Source organism: Tachyglossus aculeatus, chromosome 4 (assembly GCF_015852505.1).
Source record: "Tachyglossus aculeatus isolate mTacAcu1 chromosome 4, mTacAcu1.pri, whole genome shotgun sequence".
Classification (NCBI taxonomy): domain Eukaryota; kingdom Metazoa; phylum Chordata; class Mammalia; order Monotremata; family Tachyglossidae; genus Tachyglossus; species Tachyglossus aculeatus.
In genome coordinates, this window is record NC_052069.1 from 111,177,137 (window position 1) to 111,197,382 (window position 20,246).

Genomic DNA, 20,246 nt, shown 5'->3' on the forward strand with positions numbered 1-20,246 from the left:
TGAAGAAGACTCATCAGCACCCCTCCAGGACCCCAGCCATCAGTAGGACAGCCCTCATTCTTCTTCAGAGCCAAGGCAATCTTCAGTAGGTACTCCCCAAGATGTCTTTTCAAGAAGGGCTGAGAGCAGAGAGGGAAGGGAGGGAAAGGTGGAAGGAAGGGAGGGGGAGACTGAATCTGAAATCCCTGTTAGTTTTGCTTCTGTTCTGGCACATACCCTTGTCTTAGGGAACGGCTTCTTCGTCGTAAGTCAGTTGTACATTTTTCAGGATGAAAGCATGCTCTATCTGATTGTTCTTGTAAAAAGATGCCGGGGCCGGCAACCCAGAGCGGGTAGTAGCCTCAGCCTGATCCCTTCACTGAAGCCCCCTTCTCCCTCTCAGGGGAGAGTTTGTCGGGGTGGGACGGTCTTCATAGCTGCAGCTTTCTAAAGCACACTATAGGCATTGGGGTGAGGTGAATTCCTCTTGGCCTTGAGGGCTTTTAAATTCATGAGGGATGTTTTACGGTATAAGTACTTCTTTCAGATTACTGTCTTCTGCATTCTTGATTTTATCGTCTTCTCCGGTCATGGTTTGTAACAAGTGAAATATGCTGAGTTCTTTCATTCCTGAGCTGCGTGGTCAACCAGCCGTGGTGTAAATGTGTTTTCTGGGAATGGTGTTTCTAAGTGGTTTGGTGTAAATGCAGCTGCTTCTGCTGACCTCTTAATTTGTGAAATTTTGAAATGAGTTTGTTTCGTACTGAACTTGGGGTTCTTTGGCATTTCCAGTAGATGTCCTTCCCTTCCCCCTTTACTTGGTTCTTTTCCAGTATGTAGATAAATATATAGCTTTGAAATAAGCAGCAGTTTCATCAGATTCACTAAGCGTCAAAAGGTGAGCTGTTGTACAGGACTGCTGGGCCCACTGAGAAAGCAAAAACTAAATAAAACTTATCTTTGACATTACAGCCGAGATCCAGCTCTTTCCTCTGCCTGGCTTCCCTGAGTGCTCCTTACTGTGGCTGAGGGAAGTGAGCAGTTGGGGCAAGGAGGAAAGTGAGTGTGACTGGACTTTGTTCTAAAGCCTTCTGACAAGTAGCCTAAATGTGTAATGGACAAGGAGGAGGAAGATGAGGAGGAGGAAGAGAAGGAAAAGGAGGAGGAGAAAGGAAAAGGGGGAGGAGGGAGGAGGAAGAAAAGCAAGAGAAGGGTAAGGAGGAGAGAGGAGGAGGAGGATGTTAAAAATGAAAGGCCAAACACTGCATTGACTAGTTTAATTGTGCATCTGTGGATTTGCAGCTGTCATCACAGGGCCAGAGAAGCTTCCACAGCAGAGCTGGATCAAGCCTCCAGGTTAGAGAGGGCAGTGATGATAATAATAAATAGTAATTGTCAGATTTGTTGAGTGCTTACTATGGGTCGAGCACGGCACTAAGCACAGTGGTTGATACAAGATAAGTTGAGACACAGTCTCCATCCCACATGAGGCTCATAGTCTAAGTAGAGACCAGATTTCAGATTCATATTTACAGATGAGGAAGCTCAGGCCCAGAGAAGTTACATGTCTTGCCCAAGATCACACAGCAGGCAAGTGGCGGGGGTGGGGCGGGGTGCAGAATTAGAACCCAGGTCCTCTGATTCCCAGGCTGCTGCTTTTTCCGCCTCCCAAGCATCTACATGCCTGTCTCCATCCAGTGTGGAATTTTTCACCCGGCAGTACTGATACCATGGCCCATAAGGTTGTACTAGGCCTGAATCCCTTAGAGAACCCCTGGAAGTGTTTGCTTTGCTAAGGGAGAATGAGAGGTGATCTGTTTGAGGAGCGCTCTTTGAGGGGTACTCTGTTAGTGTGCTTGATATTTTAAGTGTTAGGTTTGCCATTCTGCATCCATCAGTGGTTCATTATGCTCAACAGAAAGCCCCCTGTGATAGAGGAGAGTCAGCTATTGCCTAAGTGGAAAAGAGTGAATAGCCCTGGCCTCAATCAATCAGGAGCATTTATTAAAGGTTTACTATGTGCGGACCACTGTACTAAGAGCTTGGGAGAGCAAAACAGTACAGAGCTGGGAGACACATTCCCTGCCTAGAATGAATTAGCATGGCCTAATGTAAGCAATCTACAATCTCAGCTCTGCCAAATGCTATGAGACCTTGGGCAACTCATTTAACTTCTCTGTGCCTCAGCTCTCCTGCTCTCCTTCCTACTTAAACTGTGTCCAACCTGATTACCCCGGGGCTTAGAAAAGTGCTCGATAAATAGCAAGTGCTTAATATACCATAAAAAAATGAGCCCCAGAAGAGTCCCTGAAGTTGCACGGCTTATCACTCTGTCCCCACTCCTGTGTCCAAGGTCCCAATTAGTGACTTGGAAGAATTTGGGGAGATCAGTTCAAGTTGGTGTATTGTTCCCTCAATTCTGCCCATTCACCGCCACTGCAAGTAGGAAGGAGCATGTATCTTGCAGGTTATAATTAAGAAAGGAAATTCCCTCTAGATGAGGGAGTTTGAAAGAGTGGTTCTCCCTCCCTCCCTCCCTCCCTCCCCTCCCACGAACCCTCAGTACCCTGCTAAAGGTAATTCACATGTCTATTTATGTTAGCCAACAAAAATCATCCAAGTCAGATAATAATAATAGGAAGAAAATTACGATATCTGTAAAGTGTTTACTATGTGTCAAGCACTCTACTAAGTGCTGGGGTAGGTACAAAGTATTCAGGTTGGGCACAGCATCTGTCCTATATAGGGTTCACAGTCTAAACAGGAGGAAGGACAAGTATTGAATCGCCTTCAGGAAGATGAGGGAACTGTGGCACAGAGAAGTTAAGTGACTTGACCAAGGTCACACAGCAGGCAAGTGGCTGAGCCAGGAGTAGAACTCAGGTCCTCTGACCCCCAGACCCATTCTTTTTCCACTAGGCTATACTGTTTCACTGTGTCTGGATTCTGGACATGTATACCAGAGGCTTCTGCCTTTGGGGAAGGAGAAAAGGATGCAATTAGAAACATAGGACAGTCCCACAGGATCTTTTCTGTGGAAGGGCAGGGGATGGGTTTCTCAAACCATGATCATGGAGTGGGAAATCACAACCCAGCTGTGGTTCCAGTGCCCCCGCCCCAATCAGTCTGTTGTCCATGCAGCCCAGCATTGTCTTCTACAGGGGAAACGTGATGATTGGATGAATCATGGGATGGTTGCCCTCCTCAGATCCATCTTCATGGCCAGAATGGACCATCCAACATCCTGAACTTTTCACCCTTTACATCCCTCAGCTCCCTCTTAGTATCTCAAAGGACTGGTGAGAAGCATCAGGGCTTAGTGGTTAGAGCACACGCCTGGGAGTCAGAATGTCCTGGGTTCTAATCCCAGATCTGTCCCTTGTTTGCTGTGTGACATTGGGCAAGTCACTTAACTTCCCTGTGCCTCAGTTACTTCATCTGTAAAATGGGGATTAAGACTGTGAGGCTCAAATGGGACATGGACTGTGCCCATCCTGATTATCTTGTATCTACTCCAGTGCTTAGTACAGGGCTTGGCTCATAGTAGGTGCTTAACAAATACCATAAAAAAGCTTCTGGAGGCCCTTTACCTTTCTTTTTCAGGAGACAGACAACTGATTGCTGCCCAAAGATCCAAAGTCCTCCATACACGGGTGCAGATTGGTGCTGGGAAGTGCAGTTCATCCTCCATGGGCTGCAGGTCTCCTTGTGAGTTGCTGGGTGCAATTGTGGATGGGGAACACGTCTACCAACTCTGTTATATAATTATATTGATTTCTCCCAAGTGCTTAGTACAGTGCTTTGCACACAGCAAGCCCTCAATAAGTACCACTGATTGAAAATACCATTGATCCAGGAATAAATACGATTGATTGAATACCCCTCTCCTGGAAGCAAACCTCCCCTCACAATCCCCTGGGTGGCTCTGAAGATGCTTTTACCAACTCTAAGGAATTACTGTGTGCAGAATAATTCTAAGGAATTATTATATTATTATTATTATTATTAACTAGACTGAGATCAGCATGGACTGGGGCTCTCCACCCTCCCCTGAGCAGACTCATCTGAGGCTCACTACCCCAATTTCCAGCTGACTTGGTTCTTGAGCCAAGTGCCAGGTTGCCTGGGAAACTCTCACCCTTCTCGAAGGGCTTCTCTGTTCTCCACTTCTGAAATAGAAAATATTCTCTCCAGTCAGTGGGCCCAGGGCCCCTCACTGACTTCTGAGTTGTTTTTCCAAAGTAGTAATAATTGTGGAATTTGTCAAGTGCTTGCTATGTGCAACGCACAGGTTGATCAGGTTAAAAAGCTCTGGATTGTGAGCTGCTTGTGGGCAGGGAATGTGCACTTAGTATAGTGCTTAGCACACATTAAGTGCTCAATAAATAATAATAGTATTAATAATTATGACATTTGTTAGGTGCTATGTGCCAGGCACTGTACACAAGCAAATTGGGTTGGACCCAGTCCCTGTCCCATGTGGGGCTCAGAGTCTCAATCCCCATTTTACAGATGAAGTAACTGAGGTTCAGAGAAGTAAAGTGACTTGTCCGAGGTCAGACAGGAGACAAGTGGTGGAGCTGGAATTAGAACCCATGACCTTCTGACTCCTATCCACTACACCATGTTGCTTCTCAATAAATACAATTGAATGGATGAATGTCTGACGGGAGCTCACAATCTAAGTTGTTGACAACTTGTACTTCCCAAGTGCTTAGTACAGTGCTCTGCACACGGTAAGCACTCAATAAATACGATTGATTGAATGAATGAATGAATAAGTAGGGTGGAGAACAAGTTTTGAATCCCCCTTTTGCAGATTAGGAAACTGAAGCACAGAGAAGTTAAGTGACTTGTCCAGTCACACAGCCGACAAGTGATGGTCAGGATTAGAACCCAGGCCTTCTGACTCCGAGGTCTGTGGTCTTTCCACAAGGCCATGCTGCTTCTCTCTGTGAAGCGTTAAAGCTGGTGAAGGGTTCTTTTTTTTGAGAATAGCAGCTGATGCTTTTCTACAGCCCAACAGGATGGAACTCAATGAAATGGACTTCAAGAGAGAGAGGCTCTGGTTGAACATTTGAGGATGAGCTTCTTTACACTTGGGAAATCCCAGTACTAGAGCAGACTACTGAGGAATGGTCTTTGAAACTTGAGCAGACTCTTAGTTGTGCTAGACGACTCAGGTGTTCACAGACCTGGGGAAGATGAACTTGAGCCAGGACACTCCTCGAGATCCCACTCAGCTCTATTAACCAATCAGTGCTATTTATTGAGTGCTTACTGTGTGCAGAACACAATGGAACAGAGTTGGAACAGCTGCCGGGCTTGCAAAGACTCCCTGATGGGAAATCTGTGGGATCATCAGAGAAGCAGTATGGTCTAGTGGATAGAGCACCCTCCTGGGAGTCAGAGGGACCTGGGTTCTAATCTCAACTCTGTCTCTGTGTGACTTTGGGTAAGTCACTTAACTTCTCTGTGCTTCAGTTCTCCTGTTCGCCCTCTTTAAACTGAGCCCCATGCAAGATGGGAACTATGTCCAACCCTACTATCTTGTATCTACCCCAGCACTTGACAGATACCACAATTACCATCAGAGCCAATGTGAGGGCCTGGGAGCTTGGGTGAGCCCTGGGCACCTCTGGCTTCCCGTTGAAGTCATTCCAGAAGGGGAAACACAGAGAGAACACACCTACCAGAGGCTGAGGAGTCAGAGAAAAGTCCCCAGCCAAGAGTGCGCAGTGAGTTCACGGGGCTCCTTCCCTCCCTTGCCTGTCTACCTCTGCGGCTCCATAGCTGAGGTTCTCCAAGGCTCGGCCCTGCCCCAGGATAAGGATCCTTCCGGACCATCAGGGGCCGATCCCAAGCACGTTCAGCCACCTTGCCACACTCCTCAGACCCAGGGGACAATCCTCCAGAATCCTCCACTGGCTCCGATCTGGACCGGGAGATTCTAGGCCTGTCCCCTCTGCCCTCCTCCTCCCCAACTCCACCAGACATGCAAGCAAATTAAACAAGATACCAACCACCATAAATATGACCATTTTATTAAAATATACAGACGAGTACTGATTCATGATTATATGGATAAAATTCCCGGTTTGTAAACAAATATATTAAAAAAGAGCACATCTTTTTGTGATATAAAGTGCAGTTATGTTTCATTATTATATACATTATGTCAGCATTATGATCTCTTATAAGGACTATGAAACTGGAGTTTGGTTATAAGATAAAAATAGTATACACCTTCATGTGACAAAGGACTCCAGTGGAATTTCTTCATCTCCTCCCCTACATTTCCACCACCCCTCAGCTCCAGGAGACATTTGGAACCCAGACTACATTTTGCAGGGTAAGTTCGGCTATCAACGAGGGCCTCCTCCACTTCTTCAGAGAGGCCTCCGAGAGAAAGCTTCCTCCCCGCTCCCGACACCCAAGCAAGAACTTACAGAGAGGACGGTGGGACACAGAGCCCTTTAGTCCAAGGGGAGATTTAGGATGCAAATGAATCAAATATACAAGATCCTATGTACAGCCATCTGCCTCCAAGTGCTACTGATCTGCACGAGTGACAGAGCTCTGCTTCTGCCTTCCAGGCGACAGAATGGAAACCCAGTGAGGGAGCTGAGTCTCTCCACCTGGGTGAGTGAGGGGAAATTGAAAGAGTGATTTTGTGGTGAGGAGGAAAAAAAAAAAAATCACCTTCCTCTCAAGCATAGGGTAAATGGGAGGCTATCCGCAGCTGGGGTGTGCTTCGACAGGAGGAAGGGGTTAAGTTAAAGCAGAGTTGGAAAGAGCTGGCCTGAGTCTTGGCCAGAGCCAGACACTGACCATTGGAGCCCAGCATCCCCCAGGCTCCCCGCCACCCCACTTAATTTTTTTTGGCCTACCCTCCCTAGGCCCATCAGTCTCTGAGGTCGTGGGGCCGATTCCTCGGCAGGACTAGGAATGGGTCGGCCGGCAGGATCTGCAACATGCCTTGCTGTAATACCAGTGGCTGCAGAGATTCACTTTGATGGCCAGAGCGCAGTTGGTCCCTGGCTGGTCCTGGCAGCTGTCATCTATCGAAGGCAAGCAGAGGAGGGAGGGCTGAGGTCAACGAAGGGGAAAGGCAGACGCAGCATCGCCATGGCTTCCTGGGGGCGGGGTCAGCCTGGTGGCCATTAGCCCTTGCTGACCCCTATGGGAACTTTCTCATGACAAAGCCACCTCGGCTGCGAAGGATTGGGGGAATCCATCAGAAGGTAAGGGACCCCAGTTTAGGGTAAGTGCCAGAGAAAGAGAGCTGTTACCATATTGGGAGATACACAATTTGTGCCTGCAGGGCGAGGGCTCAGTCCCATCCCCAAGGGAAATTAGAGGAGGGGAAAGAGGGATGGAGATCACTTAGGAAACAGGCTCCACCAGACCACACCCTCTCCATCCAGAGATCTCCCCCCCACCCCCATTGGGTCAGCTGAGAAGGGGCAAGCCCCACTTCTCCCCCTCACCTGGAGGCTCGGTGGGGCAGGGCAGAAGGTCACAGGTCTGCTTTCCGACAGGCTTCACCAGCGGGTCACAGCCCCGAACTAGGTCCATCCCCTGATAGCACTTCACGTCGCGCATCCTCACGCCAGCCCCACAGGTCTTGGTACACTAGAGGGACGGGGAGATGGTGAGTGCCCAAGGCTACAGGCATCAGTCTGCAGGGGGCAAGTGGAAAACCCCTCTCTCCACCCTGATCACCTCTTCACCTGCCCGCAGTTAATCAATCAATGAGCTCTTACTGTATGCAGAGCATAGTACCAAACGCTTGGGAAAATATAGTACAAGAGTCAATTGATGCGATCCCTGCCCAAAAACTTACAGTCTACAGGGGGAAACAGGTCTTTTCCCTACACTCTAATGGGATCTGCCAGGTTAGACATGGAAAGCCTCCCAGACTCCACTCCTGTGTCTACTGTGACCAAAGCCCTCAGGGAGAGTGTACTGGTTCCCTGGGACAGAGAGTGGTTTGGAAGGAACCTTTAGAGGTGGTGGGTCAGGGATTTCAACCATGCAGCTGAGCAAGGATTATCAGTCCCAGCTTTAGAGCTTTGTGGGTGCTGGGATGTGACGCTCGGGCTCTAATAGACACAGCTCATTTTCAATTACCTGTGCTAATGTGGGGCAAGAAAAGCATGGGTAATGAAATTCCCAAGGAAAATTCCAAAAACCTCATTTTCTCCCTATTCAGGCCACAGAGATCTTAAAAATAATTCCTCTGTGGTCTGGATGGTTGAAATATTCACCTGCCTGAAGGCAGGAGAATGGGCTGGGTGACTATTGAGGTCTCTTATGACTCTAGGTAGAGTGACCTCTGATAGCACTTGACAACAGACATCCTTTTTGCCAGCATCCCCCTGCCACACATGTGCATGCATTTACACACACGCACACACACACCCCAGACAGGGGACAGACTGGTTGCAAAGCAGACGCCCAGACTAAAATTGGATGAATGGCTAAGCCAAACTCTATAATTTTTGCAGTTTCTCTCCCCACATGACTTAATGCCTTGGGAGAAGAAGGATGACGAAAGAGTCTCCTGTGGAGAACGATGGATGAGCCTTGGTATTTTCATTTTAAAAACAGCCAGCTTTCCTAGGCTTCGGTCCCTGCCGCCAAGCCCCGTGGGGCAGAAGCAGCACCCTGTCAGAGGACCTGGGAGGGGAACTTATTGGCTCCAGCAAAAAGAAGGTGGTCAGAGGCACCGCTTGCACAACTCGCTCTAGATTCTGTCAGCTGTCTTTCTCCAATTTCCCCTCCCGCTCCTCCACCCCTCTTTACCCTCCCTGACTGCTGCAAAAACCCCTTCTTCTACGACAGGTCCCTTTACCTGAGCCTCCTCCCCAAACAGGCTTCCCCTCTCCTCCCCTCAAGTGCCATGGACTGGATCCACTGTCCAAACCCAAGTGGAGGTGCAGAGGACAAGAGGACAGGGGAAGAGCTCGGTCCTAGGGACTCTCTTCCAGACCAGGCTGGCCCGAGGACACCGCTGCTTCCGTGAGAGCCAGGGTGTTTTGGTAGCTGGGATTGTTCCAGTAAAATCCTTGTTTATCCAATTAAAACACACACACACACACACTCTCACATGCACGTGCACACATGCACCTCCTACACAATCTAGACTGTGAGCCCGTTGTCGGGTAGGGACCATCTCTGTATGTTGTCAACTTGTATTTCCCAAGTGCTTAGTACAGTGCTCTGCACACAGTAAATGCTCAATAAATATGATTGAATGAATGAATCCCTGCCCCCGCCTTCAGCATCTCCCAGTGCCAGATGTTAGCGTTGGAAGGCAGGCTGAGCTCAGAGAGCGTAAGGATGTCTGCTGACCCTGATTCCTCCTTGCTCCGATCCCTGCCAAGATTCTGCAGACAGCAGGTCCCTCCCCCTCCCTCCGCCACCCCCTCTCCCCTTCCTTCCCTCTCTGACCCCACTCCCCTCTCGGCCCCCCTCGCAGACGACCCCGTTGTCTCATTACACAGCCGTCGTCGCGCTCTATGTCTTGAGCAGCCAAGTCTGAGTCCGACGAGCTCTCCGTCTATCACTAGAAAAAGCCCCCAAACACTCACTTGCCTCTCTCTTCTCCAAAAGCACAGCGCGTCCTGATTACAACTTGGCACGGAGCAGGTCCCGCCCCGAGCCGAGAGGCGGCGAGAGGCCTGGCACAAACAGTCACAGCCTAATCAGCCCCTGGCGATCGCCCCACCGCATCCCAGATGGGTCTGGGCCGCGCGAGGCCTAGCGGGAACATGCCGCTCCATTCCCCGTGCTAGCACAGGGGCCCGGGGGAGGCCCACTCCACCTGAGCTGGGAGTAGATTAGACCCGGAACAACTGAGGGTCGGCGAGGACGGGCACTGGTGTCGGGGGAAGCACCCACTGGTTGAGTGCTGCTGGAATGGCTGGCACCGAGGGGCTACCCAGTGGCGGGACTTCCTGGCATGTGCCACAGGGGTGAGTGTCACCAGCAGTACCTGAGGCACACCCTGGAGGGGCAACTGCGGCTGGGAGCCAGGACTCCTGGGTGCTCTCCCAGACAGACTGACCTGGACCCATCCTAGGCTGAAGATAATTATGGTAGTTCTCAAGTGCTTACAATGTGCCAAGCACTGGGCTAAGCACTGGAGTCGATACAAGACAGTTTGGACAGAGTCCCTGTCCCAGGTGGGGCTCTCAGTCTAAGTAGGAGGGAGACCAGATATTGAATCCCTATTTCACAGCTGAGGAAACCGAGGCACAGAGAAGTGAGTGACTTCCAAAGCCACAGAGCAGGTAAGTGGTGGAACTGGGATTAGAACCCAGGTCCTCTAATTTCAAGGCCCCATGCTCTCCACTAGGATACTCTGCTTCCCTGGCAGGCAGATACATCTGTGCCTTGGATTCCCCACCTGCACAATGGGAACAAGTCCCAACACCCCTGTAGGTCACAGGGAGTGGCGGGGGGGGGAGAAGGGAACAATACCCCTACTTCCACAGATCTCGGCCTGGCTCTCCTGCGAGAGGCTGATTAGAGAACAGTTAGTAGCCCACCTCCCCTCTTCCTTCTCCCTCACCTCTGACCAGGGGGTTGTGTACCACTTGAAGCAAGGCCTCTCAAAACAGGTACTCTCCTCACTGGGCTTCTTGGCCAGGTCACAGTCTGGGGGGCTCCGGGTTTTCAGTTTTCCATTGATAAGCTCCAGGCAGAGCACGATCCTCTTCTTCACCCCCCGGCCACAGGTGGTGTTGCACTGAGAGGACAGACAGACAGACGGATAGGAAGTCAGTGGAAACCTCACCCAGAAGGCAGTGACACAGCTTGCTCATCTTCCATCAGTCTCTAAGACTCAAACTAATTTGCCCTCAGCCAGGAGGGAAGCAGAAACCCAGGAATCAGCACTCTCATGCAGAAGTGGGAATACTGAAGCACAAAAAGGGCAAGGGTTTTCTCACTGTCTCCTTCTGAAATCACATTTCCCTCAGGAAGCCTTCTCTGACTAATCTCTCATCTCCCCATGCTACTTTCCAACCTAGTGCCCCTTTGTCACTTCTGCGTCACATAACTACTAAGTCAATTCCTCCTCCCTCTTGAACTTCTGTTCATATCTTTAGACTCTATTGCTTCCCCCTACTTCTGTTATGCAGACTGAAACCAGAAACTGGGCTGGAGAGTCACTACTGTCCCGCAATATCTCCTCAAGAAGGCAGTGACTTTCTCCCGAGCTACCCTCTCCTCTTCAAAGAGGGGAGAATGGGTTTGGGTTAAGGGGAAAGGGGGGGAGGAGAGAGAAAGAGAGAGGGGGAGGAGGAGAGAAAGAGGAAGGAATACAGAGAGAGAGGAGGGAGCGAGTGAGAGAGGTTAGAGGAGGGTGCAAACAAGTGAGAAAGAAGAAAGTGAGGAGAGGTAGAGAGGTGAGAGAAGAAATTGAGGAAGCAGAAAGATTGGGGAGAGGGGAGAGGAGGAGGGAGGGAGAGGAGGAGAGAGGGAGAGAAAGAGGGAGACAGAGAGGAAGAGAGAGTGGCAGAGGGAGAAAGAGAGAGACAGAGAGAGAGCACACACAGGGACGGCTTCTGTGCTAAACCCGGAGGGAGGTGCTGGTGGGAAAACCCTTAAGCTGGGGGAGGCACTGGAAACACCTGGAAGAGGCTGGGCCTCACTGTCATCCTCCCACTTCCAGGTCACCGCCGCCTCTCACCCGTTCCCAATCTTGAGCCAGCCAGTGTGCGGGGCAATTCTTGTCGCCGCAGGGGTGGATGGCCAGGGGCTTGGCCTCCAGGCTACACTGGGCCTCGGGCACCACACGCCCGTCGCTGGTCTTGCAGTACACGTGTCGAATCATCCGTCCCTGTCCACAGCTTCCACTGCACTAAAACAGAGAGAGGGAACAAAATCCTAGAGGTGAATGAGGGGAGGAGGCCGAGCACCCCGGCTGGGGCCCTGGGAACTGAAGACAGTAGCTCCCCTATCTTCATCAATCCAACTCCCCCCGCTGCCGCTCTGGGTCTCCAGAGATGGCGGTTGCCATGACGACCGCTTATTGGGTGAATCCTGGCCAATCAAAATGGAGGTAAAAATAACCCAAACATGCCACCTCAGTTGGAAGCCTCTGTGGGGGAGTTTTCTTTCAAGTGACCTCTAGAAGGACTGAGGGGGAGTCCTTGATCTCCAGCTCCCCACACTCCAGACCCTCAGTTCACTGGGGCCACTGGCAACAGGTTTCTGGAGAGAGAGGCATCTTCAGGAGAGAAAGAAATGGCAGAGAGAGACATTGGGAGCAAATGAACTGGGCTCCTTCAAGGCAATTATCACCCTTTGACCAAGAAGCCAGGTAGGGTGAGGTTGGATAGCTCTGGGCTGGAGAAAGGGAAAAAAAGACAGAAGGGGGACTTACTCACAGGATCTCTTCCTTCCCCAGGGAAAGAGACTGAAAGCCAATCCCTGTCCCTCCTCTTCACCAGGCTCCATTTCTGATCCCAAAGAGAAAGATCTGGGACCCCAAGAGATTATCCAGTCCACTTCCCGGCCACAAACCCACCCACCTCCATGACCCCAGCTCCTCAGTGTTGCCCCTTCTCCCACCGGTCACTCACCGGACCCCAGTCGGAGACTGTCCACTGCCGGTCACAGGGAGGTCCCGTGCAATTCTTCTCTGCCAAGGGCCTGGTGTTGGCATCGCATAGCTTCTCATCCTCCGAGCAGCGGATGTCCCGGCTCACAACACTCTGTTCCCCGCACCTGGCAGGGCACTGTACCCAGGAGGCAGAGAGGAAATTGAGCCGTCAACATGGCACCCCGTGCCTCTTCCCCCTTTGCCACCCTGGGGCAGCTGCTGCAGCCACTGCCTTCCTTAAGGGGCAGAGTCCCTGTATCTGCAGCAGCAGATACTAGGAATCCCTTTTTGTCCAGCCTGGCAAATAACCCCAGTGACCATGCTTACAAAGAAACCCCTGTGGGTCAAACAACCAGAGAGACACTTCCCGTTGGAAAGACCAAAGCCCACTGGCTTAGGAAAACTATGAGGAGAGTAAAGTGCTGGTTCCCACAACATCCACATGGGTCTGGAGTGAACCTCCGCATTGAAGGCCACTGGGAAATCTGAGTTGTTCAGCCAGATAAGTCATCCTTCAGAAATGTGCTGGAACCACCAGAATCACAGGGACGATTCCTCCACTTGTCGAAGGAAATGGGCCCGGGTTGGGCCACAATGGAGTAATCACAATCATGTTACAGTAACGCCATCCTTCACTCCGCAGCTCCCCTCGTATCCAAGCTGTTTGGCCCAGAAGTTCAGCTAGAATCGTGCTCAGGCTCAGACTGTTCCGGGCCCTAGGCAGTGAAGGGCAGCTGTTTGTCTGGGAGGGGGTGGGGAGGTGTGACAGGCCCTACTCCTACATGGTAGAATAAAATCTCCTCTTTCCCCCTTCCTGACACCCCTCCTGATACTGTAAAAGTATTTTACAGTACCAGTGGAAAGAGCACGGGCTTTGGAGTCAGAGGTCATGGGTTCAAATTCCGACACCCAAATCTACATCTCTTTCCCTGCTCTCTCCCCCTCCCTCCAGGCTCGCATCTCCTCCTGCCTTCAGGACATCTCCATCTGGATGTCTGCCCGCCACCTAAAACTCAACATGTCCAAGACTGAACTCCTTGTCTTCCCTCCCAAACCCTGCCCTCTCCCTGACTTTCCCATCACTGTGGACGGCACTACCATCTTTCCCGTCTCACAAGCCCGCAACCTTGGTGTCATCCTTGACTCTGTTCTTTCATTCACCCCTCACATCCAAGCCACCACCAAAACCTACTGGTCTCAGCTCCGCAACATTGCCAAGATCCGCCCTTTCCTCTCCATCCAAACTGCTACCCTTCTCATTCAAGCTCTCATCCTATCCCGTCTGGACTACTGCATCAGCCTCCTTTCTGATCTCCCATCCTCGTGTCTCTCCCCACTTCAATCCATACTTCACGCCGCTGCCCGGATCGTCTTTGTCCAGAAATGCTCTGGGCATGTTACTCCCCTCCTCAAAAATCTCCAGTGGCTACCAATCTGCGCGTCAGGCAGAAACTCCTCACCCTCGGCTTCAAGGCTGTCCATCACCTCGCCCCCTCCTACCTCACCTCCCTTCTCTCCTTCTACAGCCCAGCCTACACCCTCCGCTCCTCTGCCGCTAATCTCCTCACCGTGCCTCGTTCTTGCCTGTCCCGCTGTCGACCCCTGGCCCACGTCATCCCCCTGGCCTGGAATGTCCGCCCTCCTCACATCCGCCAAGCTAGCTCTCTTCCTCCCTTCAAGGCCCTACTGAGAGCTCATCTCCTCCAGAAGGCCTTCCCAGACTGAGTCCCCTCCTTCCTCTCCCACTCCACCCCTTCTCCATTCCCCCGTCTTACCTCCTTCCCTTCCCCACAGCACCTGTATACATGTATATATGTTTGTACATATTTATTACTCTATTTATTTATTTTACTTGTACATATCTATTCTATTTATTTTATTTTGTTAATATGTTTTGTTTTGTTCTCTGTCTCCCCTTTCTAGACTGTGAGCCCACTGTTGGGTAGGGACTGTCTCTATATGTTGCCAACTTGTACTTCCCAAGCGCTTAGTACAGTGCTCTGCACACAGTAAGCGCTCAATAAATATGATTGATTGACTCCGCCAATTGTCATCTGTGTGACTTTGGGCAAGTCAATTAACTTCTCTGTGCCTCAGTTCCCTCATCTGTAAAATGGGGATTAAGACTGTGAGCCAAATGTGGGACAACCTGATTACCCTGTATCCCACCCAGTGCTTAGAACAGTGCTTGGCACATATAAGCGCTTAATAAATGCCATCATTATTATTTTCTAGACTGTGAGCCCATTGTTGGGTAGGGACCGGCTCTGTATGCTGCCAACTTGTACTTCCCAAGTGTTTAGTACAGTGCTCTACACACAGTAAGCGCTCAATAAATACGATTGAATGAATAAATACAATTGAATGAATGAATGAATAATAATGGTATTTGTTAAATGATTACTATGTGCAAAGCACTCTACTTGAATAATTACAATAATTCCCTCCAGACTGTAAACTCTATTAGGGCAAGTTTTGGGTCTCAAGCCCACTGTTGGGTAGGGACTGTCTCTATATGTTGCCAACTTGTTCTTCCCAAGTGCTTAGTACAGTGCTCTGCACAAAGTAAGCGCTCAATAACTACGATTGATTGATTTTGAACTTTCCCAATGTTTAGTGCAATGTTCTGTGCACAGAAGGCACTCAGTAATCCTACTGATTGTGTAGTTGATTGATCTTGGTCCAGTAGACTCACAGAGAGACTCTAGATTCACTTGTTCATTTGAAAATTGTTATACTAAAATTGATTTCCTTTCATTTAGAACTCACCCAAATCCATCTTTTGAGTTACACGATAATGGGGCCAGAAACAGCCCCTGCCCCTCATTGGGCCACTACTCTAAATAGGAGCAGGGACAGGTATTTAATCTCAGTTTATAGAAGAGGAAACTGAGGCCCAAAGAATTGATTTGACCAAGGTCACAGAGCAGGCAGTGGCAAAGCCGGGATTTGAACCAGGTCCTCTGATTCCCAGGCCCAGGTTCTTTCCATTAGGCCACACTGCTTCCCTCATATTGATTTTTACACAGTTACCACACCCAACCCTGACTCCCTCTAGCCCACCATTCTAACCATTCCCAGCCTGCACATCCTCACACATCCACACCAGGTCACAAGTGCCCACATCCAAGCTCCACCATATGTCTGCTGTGTGACCTTGGGCAAGTCACTTCACTTCTCTGGGCCTCAATTAGCTCATCTGTAAAATGGCGATCAAGACTGTGAGCCTCATATGTGACAGGGACTGTGTCCAGCTCAATTTGCTTGCATCCATCCCAGTGCTTAGTACAGTACCTGGCACATATTAAGCACTTAAATTCCATTACCAGTGACCAAACGTACCCATTTGGCCACACTGCTTGCCTCATATTGATCTTCACACAGTCACCACACAAACCTAACTTCCTCCAACCCACCACTCTGACCATCTCCAGCCCGCAAGTCCTCACACACCCACAATGTGCCCACCAATGACCAGATAGATGCCCATTTGACTCATACCTCTGACCACTCGGACATCTCCCACTGAGGTCCGCAGGCTGGGTTCTTGCAGGTCTTGCGCTCATCTGGCCGGGTGATCTCCGCCGACTCACACAGGTCACTGTACACAGAGCTGTCAAAGCCGGGTGAGATCATCTTCCAGCAACGGACGATGCGGAACTGGTAGCCCTCTCCACATGTGCGGGAGCACTCGCTCCAGCTGCTGGTCTCCCACCTACAGCAGAGAGATCCCAATCAATCAATCTATTACTCAATATACTCAATTTATTGAGTGCTTACTGTGTGCAGAGCACTGTAGTAAATGCTTGGGAGAGTACAATATGATATGGGCACTAGCATACAGTCTAGAGGGAAAGACAGACATTATTATAAATAAATACATCATGGACATGTACATAAGTGTTGTGGGGCTGAGGAAAAAGTGAATAAATGGAGCAAAGCCAAGTGCACGGGTGATACAGAAGGGAGTGGGAAAAATAGGAAATTAGGGCCTAGTCAGGGAAGGCCTCTTGGAAGAGATGTGCCTCCATTAAGGCTTTGAAAGCAGGGGAGAGTGATTACTTGTTGCATATGAAGGAGGTGGGATTTCCAGGCCAGAAGTAGGACATAATAATAATAATGTTGGTATTTGTTAAGTGCTTACTATGTGCCAAGCACTATTCTAAGCACTGGGGAGGTTACAAGGTGATCAAGTTGTCCCACGGGGGTCTCACACAATTTTAATCCCCATTTTACAGATGAGGTAACTGAGGCACAGAGAAGTTAAGTGACTTGCCCAAAGTCACACAGTTGACAGTTGGCAGAGTAGGCATTTGAACCCATGACCTCGGACTCCAAAGCCCATGCTCTTTCCACTGAGCCACGCTGCTTCTCACTCAGGACAAGGGTGAGAGGTCAGGTCACAGTGAGATAGATGACCAAACCACTGACCCATCCTATGAGGGGGAGGTGGGGTCAGTCAGAAGACCTGGCTGCAAACAGTTAGAAAAATTTAGAGAAAGGATAGTGCAGAGTCACTGGACCAGAGAACCAAGACCCCTCTGAAATGAGCTTGCATTGTGACTTTAGGTTGTTCCTCACACTTACCCAGATGGGAGCAGGAGATCTGTCTATTTCATTTTTTAAAATGCCCCAAACACTAACTTTTTATTCTGGAGAATATTTAAAGAGATGGCTTGGGTAGGCTCCAAAATGAAACAAAGTCAATTTCAGTATAAAAAATTTTCAGATGAATGAACCTGAATCTAAAGTCTCTCAGTGAGTCTTTTGGACCAAGACTAATCAGTCACACAGTGAATAGCGTTTATTGAGAGGGCCTACTATGCACAGAGCACCTCACTATGTGATTAGCTCCTTCTGGAAACATTATCTACCCTTGTCTGTTTTTATGATATTTGTTATGCACTTACTGTGTATCACCTTCTGTTTTAAACACTGGGTGGGTACAGGTTAATTAGGTTGGAAGGTCCCTGTCCAGCATGGAGCTCACAGTCTAAGTAGGTGGGAGAACCAAGGCACAGAAGTTAAATGACTTGCCCAAGGTCACGAAGCAAGTCAGAGACGGGATTAGAACCCAGGTCCTCTTACTCCCAGGGCCGTGATCTTTCCACTAGGCTATGCTGCTTCTCTCCTGGTTCTCCTCCTATCTCTCTGACATATCCTTCTCAGTCTTTGGGAGGCTCCTCTTCTGCTACCTATTCCCTAACTGGGGGAGTCCTTCAAGGCTCAGTTTTGGGTCCCCATCTTGGAGGACTCATTGATTCCCATGTCTTCAACTGCCATCTGTATGTAGATGATTCTCAAATCTACCTCTCCAGCCCTGACTTCTCTCCTTTACAGTCTTGCATTTCCACTTTCCTCCACGATATCTCTACTTGAATGCCATGCCAACTCCTCAAGCTTAACATATCCAAAACAGAACTCATCTTCCCACCCAAACCATGTTCTCCCCTTGACTTTCCTATCACTCTAGACAGCACCACCATCCTCCCTTGCTCACAAGCCTGTAGCCTTGGCATTACTTTCAACTCATCTCTCATTCAACCCACACATTCATGCTGTCACGACATCCTGTCGGTTCGGCCTTCACAATATTTTTAAAATCCTCCTTTCCTCTCTATTCAAACTGCTACCATCCTGGCCCAGACAGTCATTATTTCCTGCTTTGATTACTGCATCAGCCTCCTCTCTGACCTCCTTGCATTCCATCTCTCCCCTTTCCAGTCCATGCTTCACTCCGTTGCCCAGACCATTTTTTCTGAAAAACCATTCAGTCTGTATCTCCTACTCAAAAACGTCCAGTGGTTGTGCTTACAGTTCCAAATTAAACAGAAACTCCTCACTATTGGCTTTATGGCACTCAATCTGCTCTCTCCCTCCTACCTAATCTCCCTAATTTCTCACTACAACTCAACCCATGTATGCTGCTCCTCTAAGGCCAACCTACTCTTTGTACCTCCATCTCAACTATCTGGCCACCAATCCCTTACCTATATCGTCCGGCTGGCCTAGAGCTCCCTCCCACTTCATATTCAGTAGTCCACACCTTACCCCACTTTAAAAGCCTCCCAAAAATCACATCTCCTCTAAAAGGCCTCACCAAACTTAGCCCCTTATGTCCGCCATCTGCCCTCCCCTCTGCATTGACTCTGAACTTGGCTGGATACCCCTTCAGCACTACATAAATATATTATATTATTTCCCTTGTTACTAATCTTGCTTAATGTTTGAATCCCCCTGTAGTTTGTAAACTCTTTGTGGGAAGGGAACACAACTTCCAAATCGGTTGCATTGTACTCTCCCGGGTGCTTAGTATAGTGCTCTGCACACCGCAAGTGCTCAGAAAATATCATTCACTGATTGATTGAGAGGGTTCAAAAGGTTTGGAAGACACTGTCTCTAACCCTCAAAAGGTTTGCAGTCCAGCGGAAATTATTCTGCGATCTTGGGAAGAAAATGATTCTTCAAATCCAAAGTGTTGTTACATATTTAATTTTCAGATTAATCAAATTTTAGCCTAATATTACAACACGGTGTCTGGAAATATCCACTGTCAAAATGTTTCTCCTTGAGGGCGGGGATCATGTCTACCAACTCCATTGCACTGTGACAGCTCTCTGCACACAGCAAGAGCTCAGTAAATGCCATGGATTGATTAATATATTGAAAGCTCCATAAGATCCAGAGACATGCCTTCTACTTTTCTGTGCAATACCCTGGGATCAGAAGTTCCCAACCTGGGGTAAGGAGGCCGGGGTAGGAACTAGAACCACTAACTCCTCTCCACTTTGGCCCTTCACCCTCACAGGCTTAAGAGCTCTGAACCAAAGTCTAACCACCGTGAGTAGAAAACAAGATGCTGTGTAAAATCTGTGAGGTGAACACTTGGCAATATGCTGTTGTTCTCTAGAGAAGCAGCATGGCTCAGTGGAAAGAGCACGGGCTTTGGAGTCAGAGGTCATGGGTTCGAATCCCAGCTTCACCACATGTCTGCTGTGTGACACCTGGGCAAGTCACTTAACTTCTCTGAGCCTCAGTTACCTCATCTGTAAAATGGGGATTAAGACTGTGAGCCCCACGTGGGACAACCTGATCACCTTGTATCCCCCCAGTGTTTAGAACAGTGCTTTGCACATAGTAAGCGCTTAATAAATGTCATCATCATTATTATTATTATTATTACTCTGTGCCTCAGTGACCTCATCTGTAAAATGGGTATTGAGACTGTGAGCCTGATGTGGAACAGGGGCTGTATCCAACCTGATTTACTTGTATCCACCCCAGAGCTTAGTAAAGTGCCTGGCACATAGTAAATGCTTAACAAATACCACAGTTATTATTGTGTTATTAAAAGTCTTTCCCTTTCCCATTTAATAACCAAAGATATTTATTGAGTGCTTACTGTGATGGAGCAGTAGAATATAACAGAGTTGGTAGACATGTTCCCCACCTACGAGATTTCAGTCTAGAGGGGGGGCAGACATTAATGTAAATAAATGATGGATATGTACGCAAGTGCTGTGGAGCTGAAGGTGGGGTGAATCTCAAGTGCCCAAAGGGTACATATCCAACTGTGGTGATGACACAGAAGGGAGTCGGAGAAAAAAAGGGCTTAGTTGGGAAGGTGTCTTAGGAGAAATTTGATTTTAAT

General features: G+C 49.1%; 1 protein-coding gene across 1 annotated transcript in view; it reads right to left on the reverse strand.

Moving 5' to 3' along the window:
- Positions 1-6,002: 6,002 nt before the first annotated feature.
- ADAMTSL2 (ADAMTS like 2) overlaps positions 6,003-20,246 on the reverse strand; it is a 45,645-nt gene continuing 31,401 nt past the window's right edge. Inside the window, exons 14-19 of the mRNA XM_038745874.1 lie at positions 16,097-16,310; positions 12,576-12,731; positions 11,681-11,851; positions 10,559-10,735; positions 7,470-7,614; positions 6,003-7,040 (exon numbers count right to left, since the gene is read on the reverse strand). Of these exons, the coding sequence (XP_038601802.1) occupies positions 6,922-7,040; positions 7,470-7,614; positions 10,559-10,735; positions 11,681-11,851; positions 12,576-12,731; positions 16,097-16,310 (982 nt within the window). The 3' untranslated portion in view covers positions 6,003-6,921. The remainder of the gene's footprint in view (positions 7,041-7,469; positions 7,615-10,558; positions 10,736-11,680; positions 11,852-12,575; positions 12,732-16,096; positions 16,311-20,246) is intronic.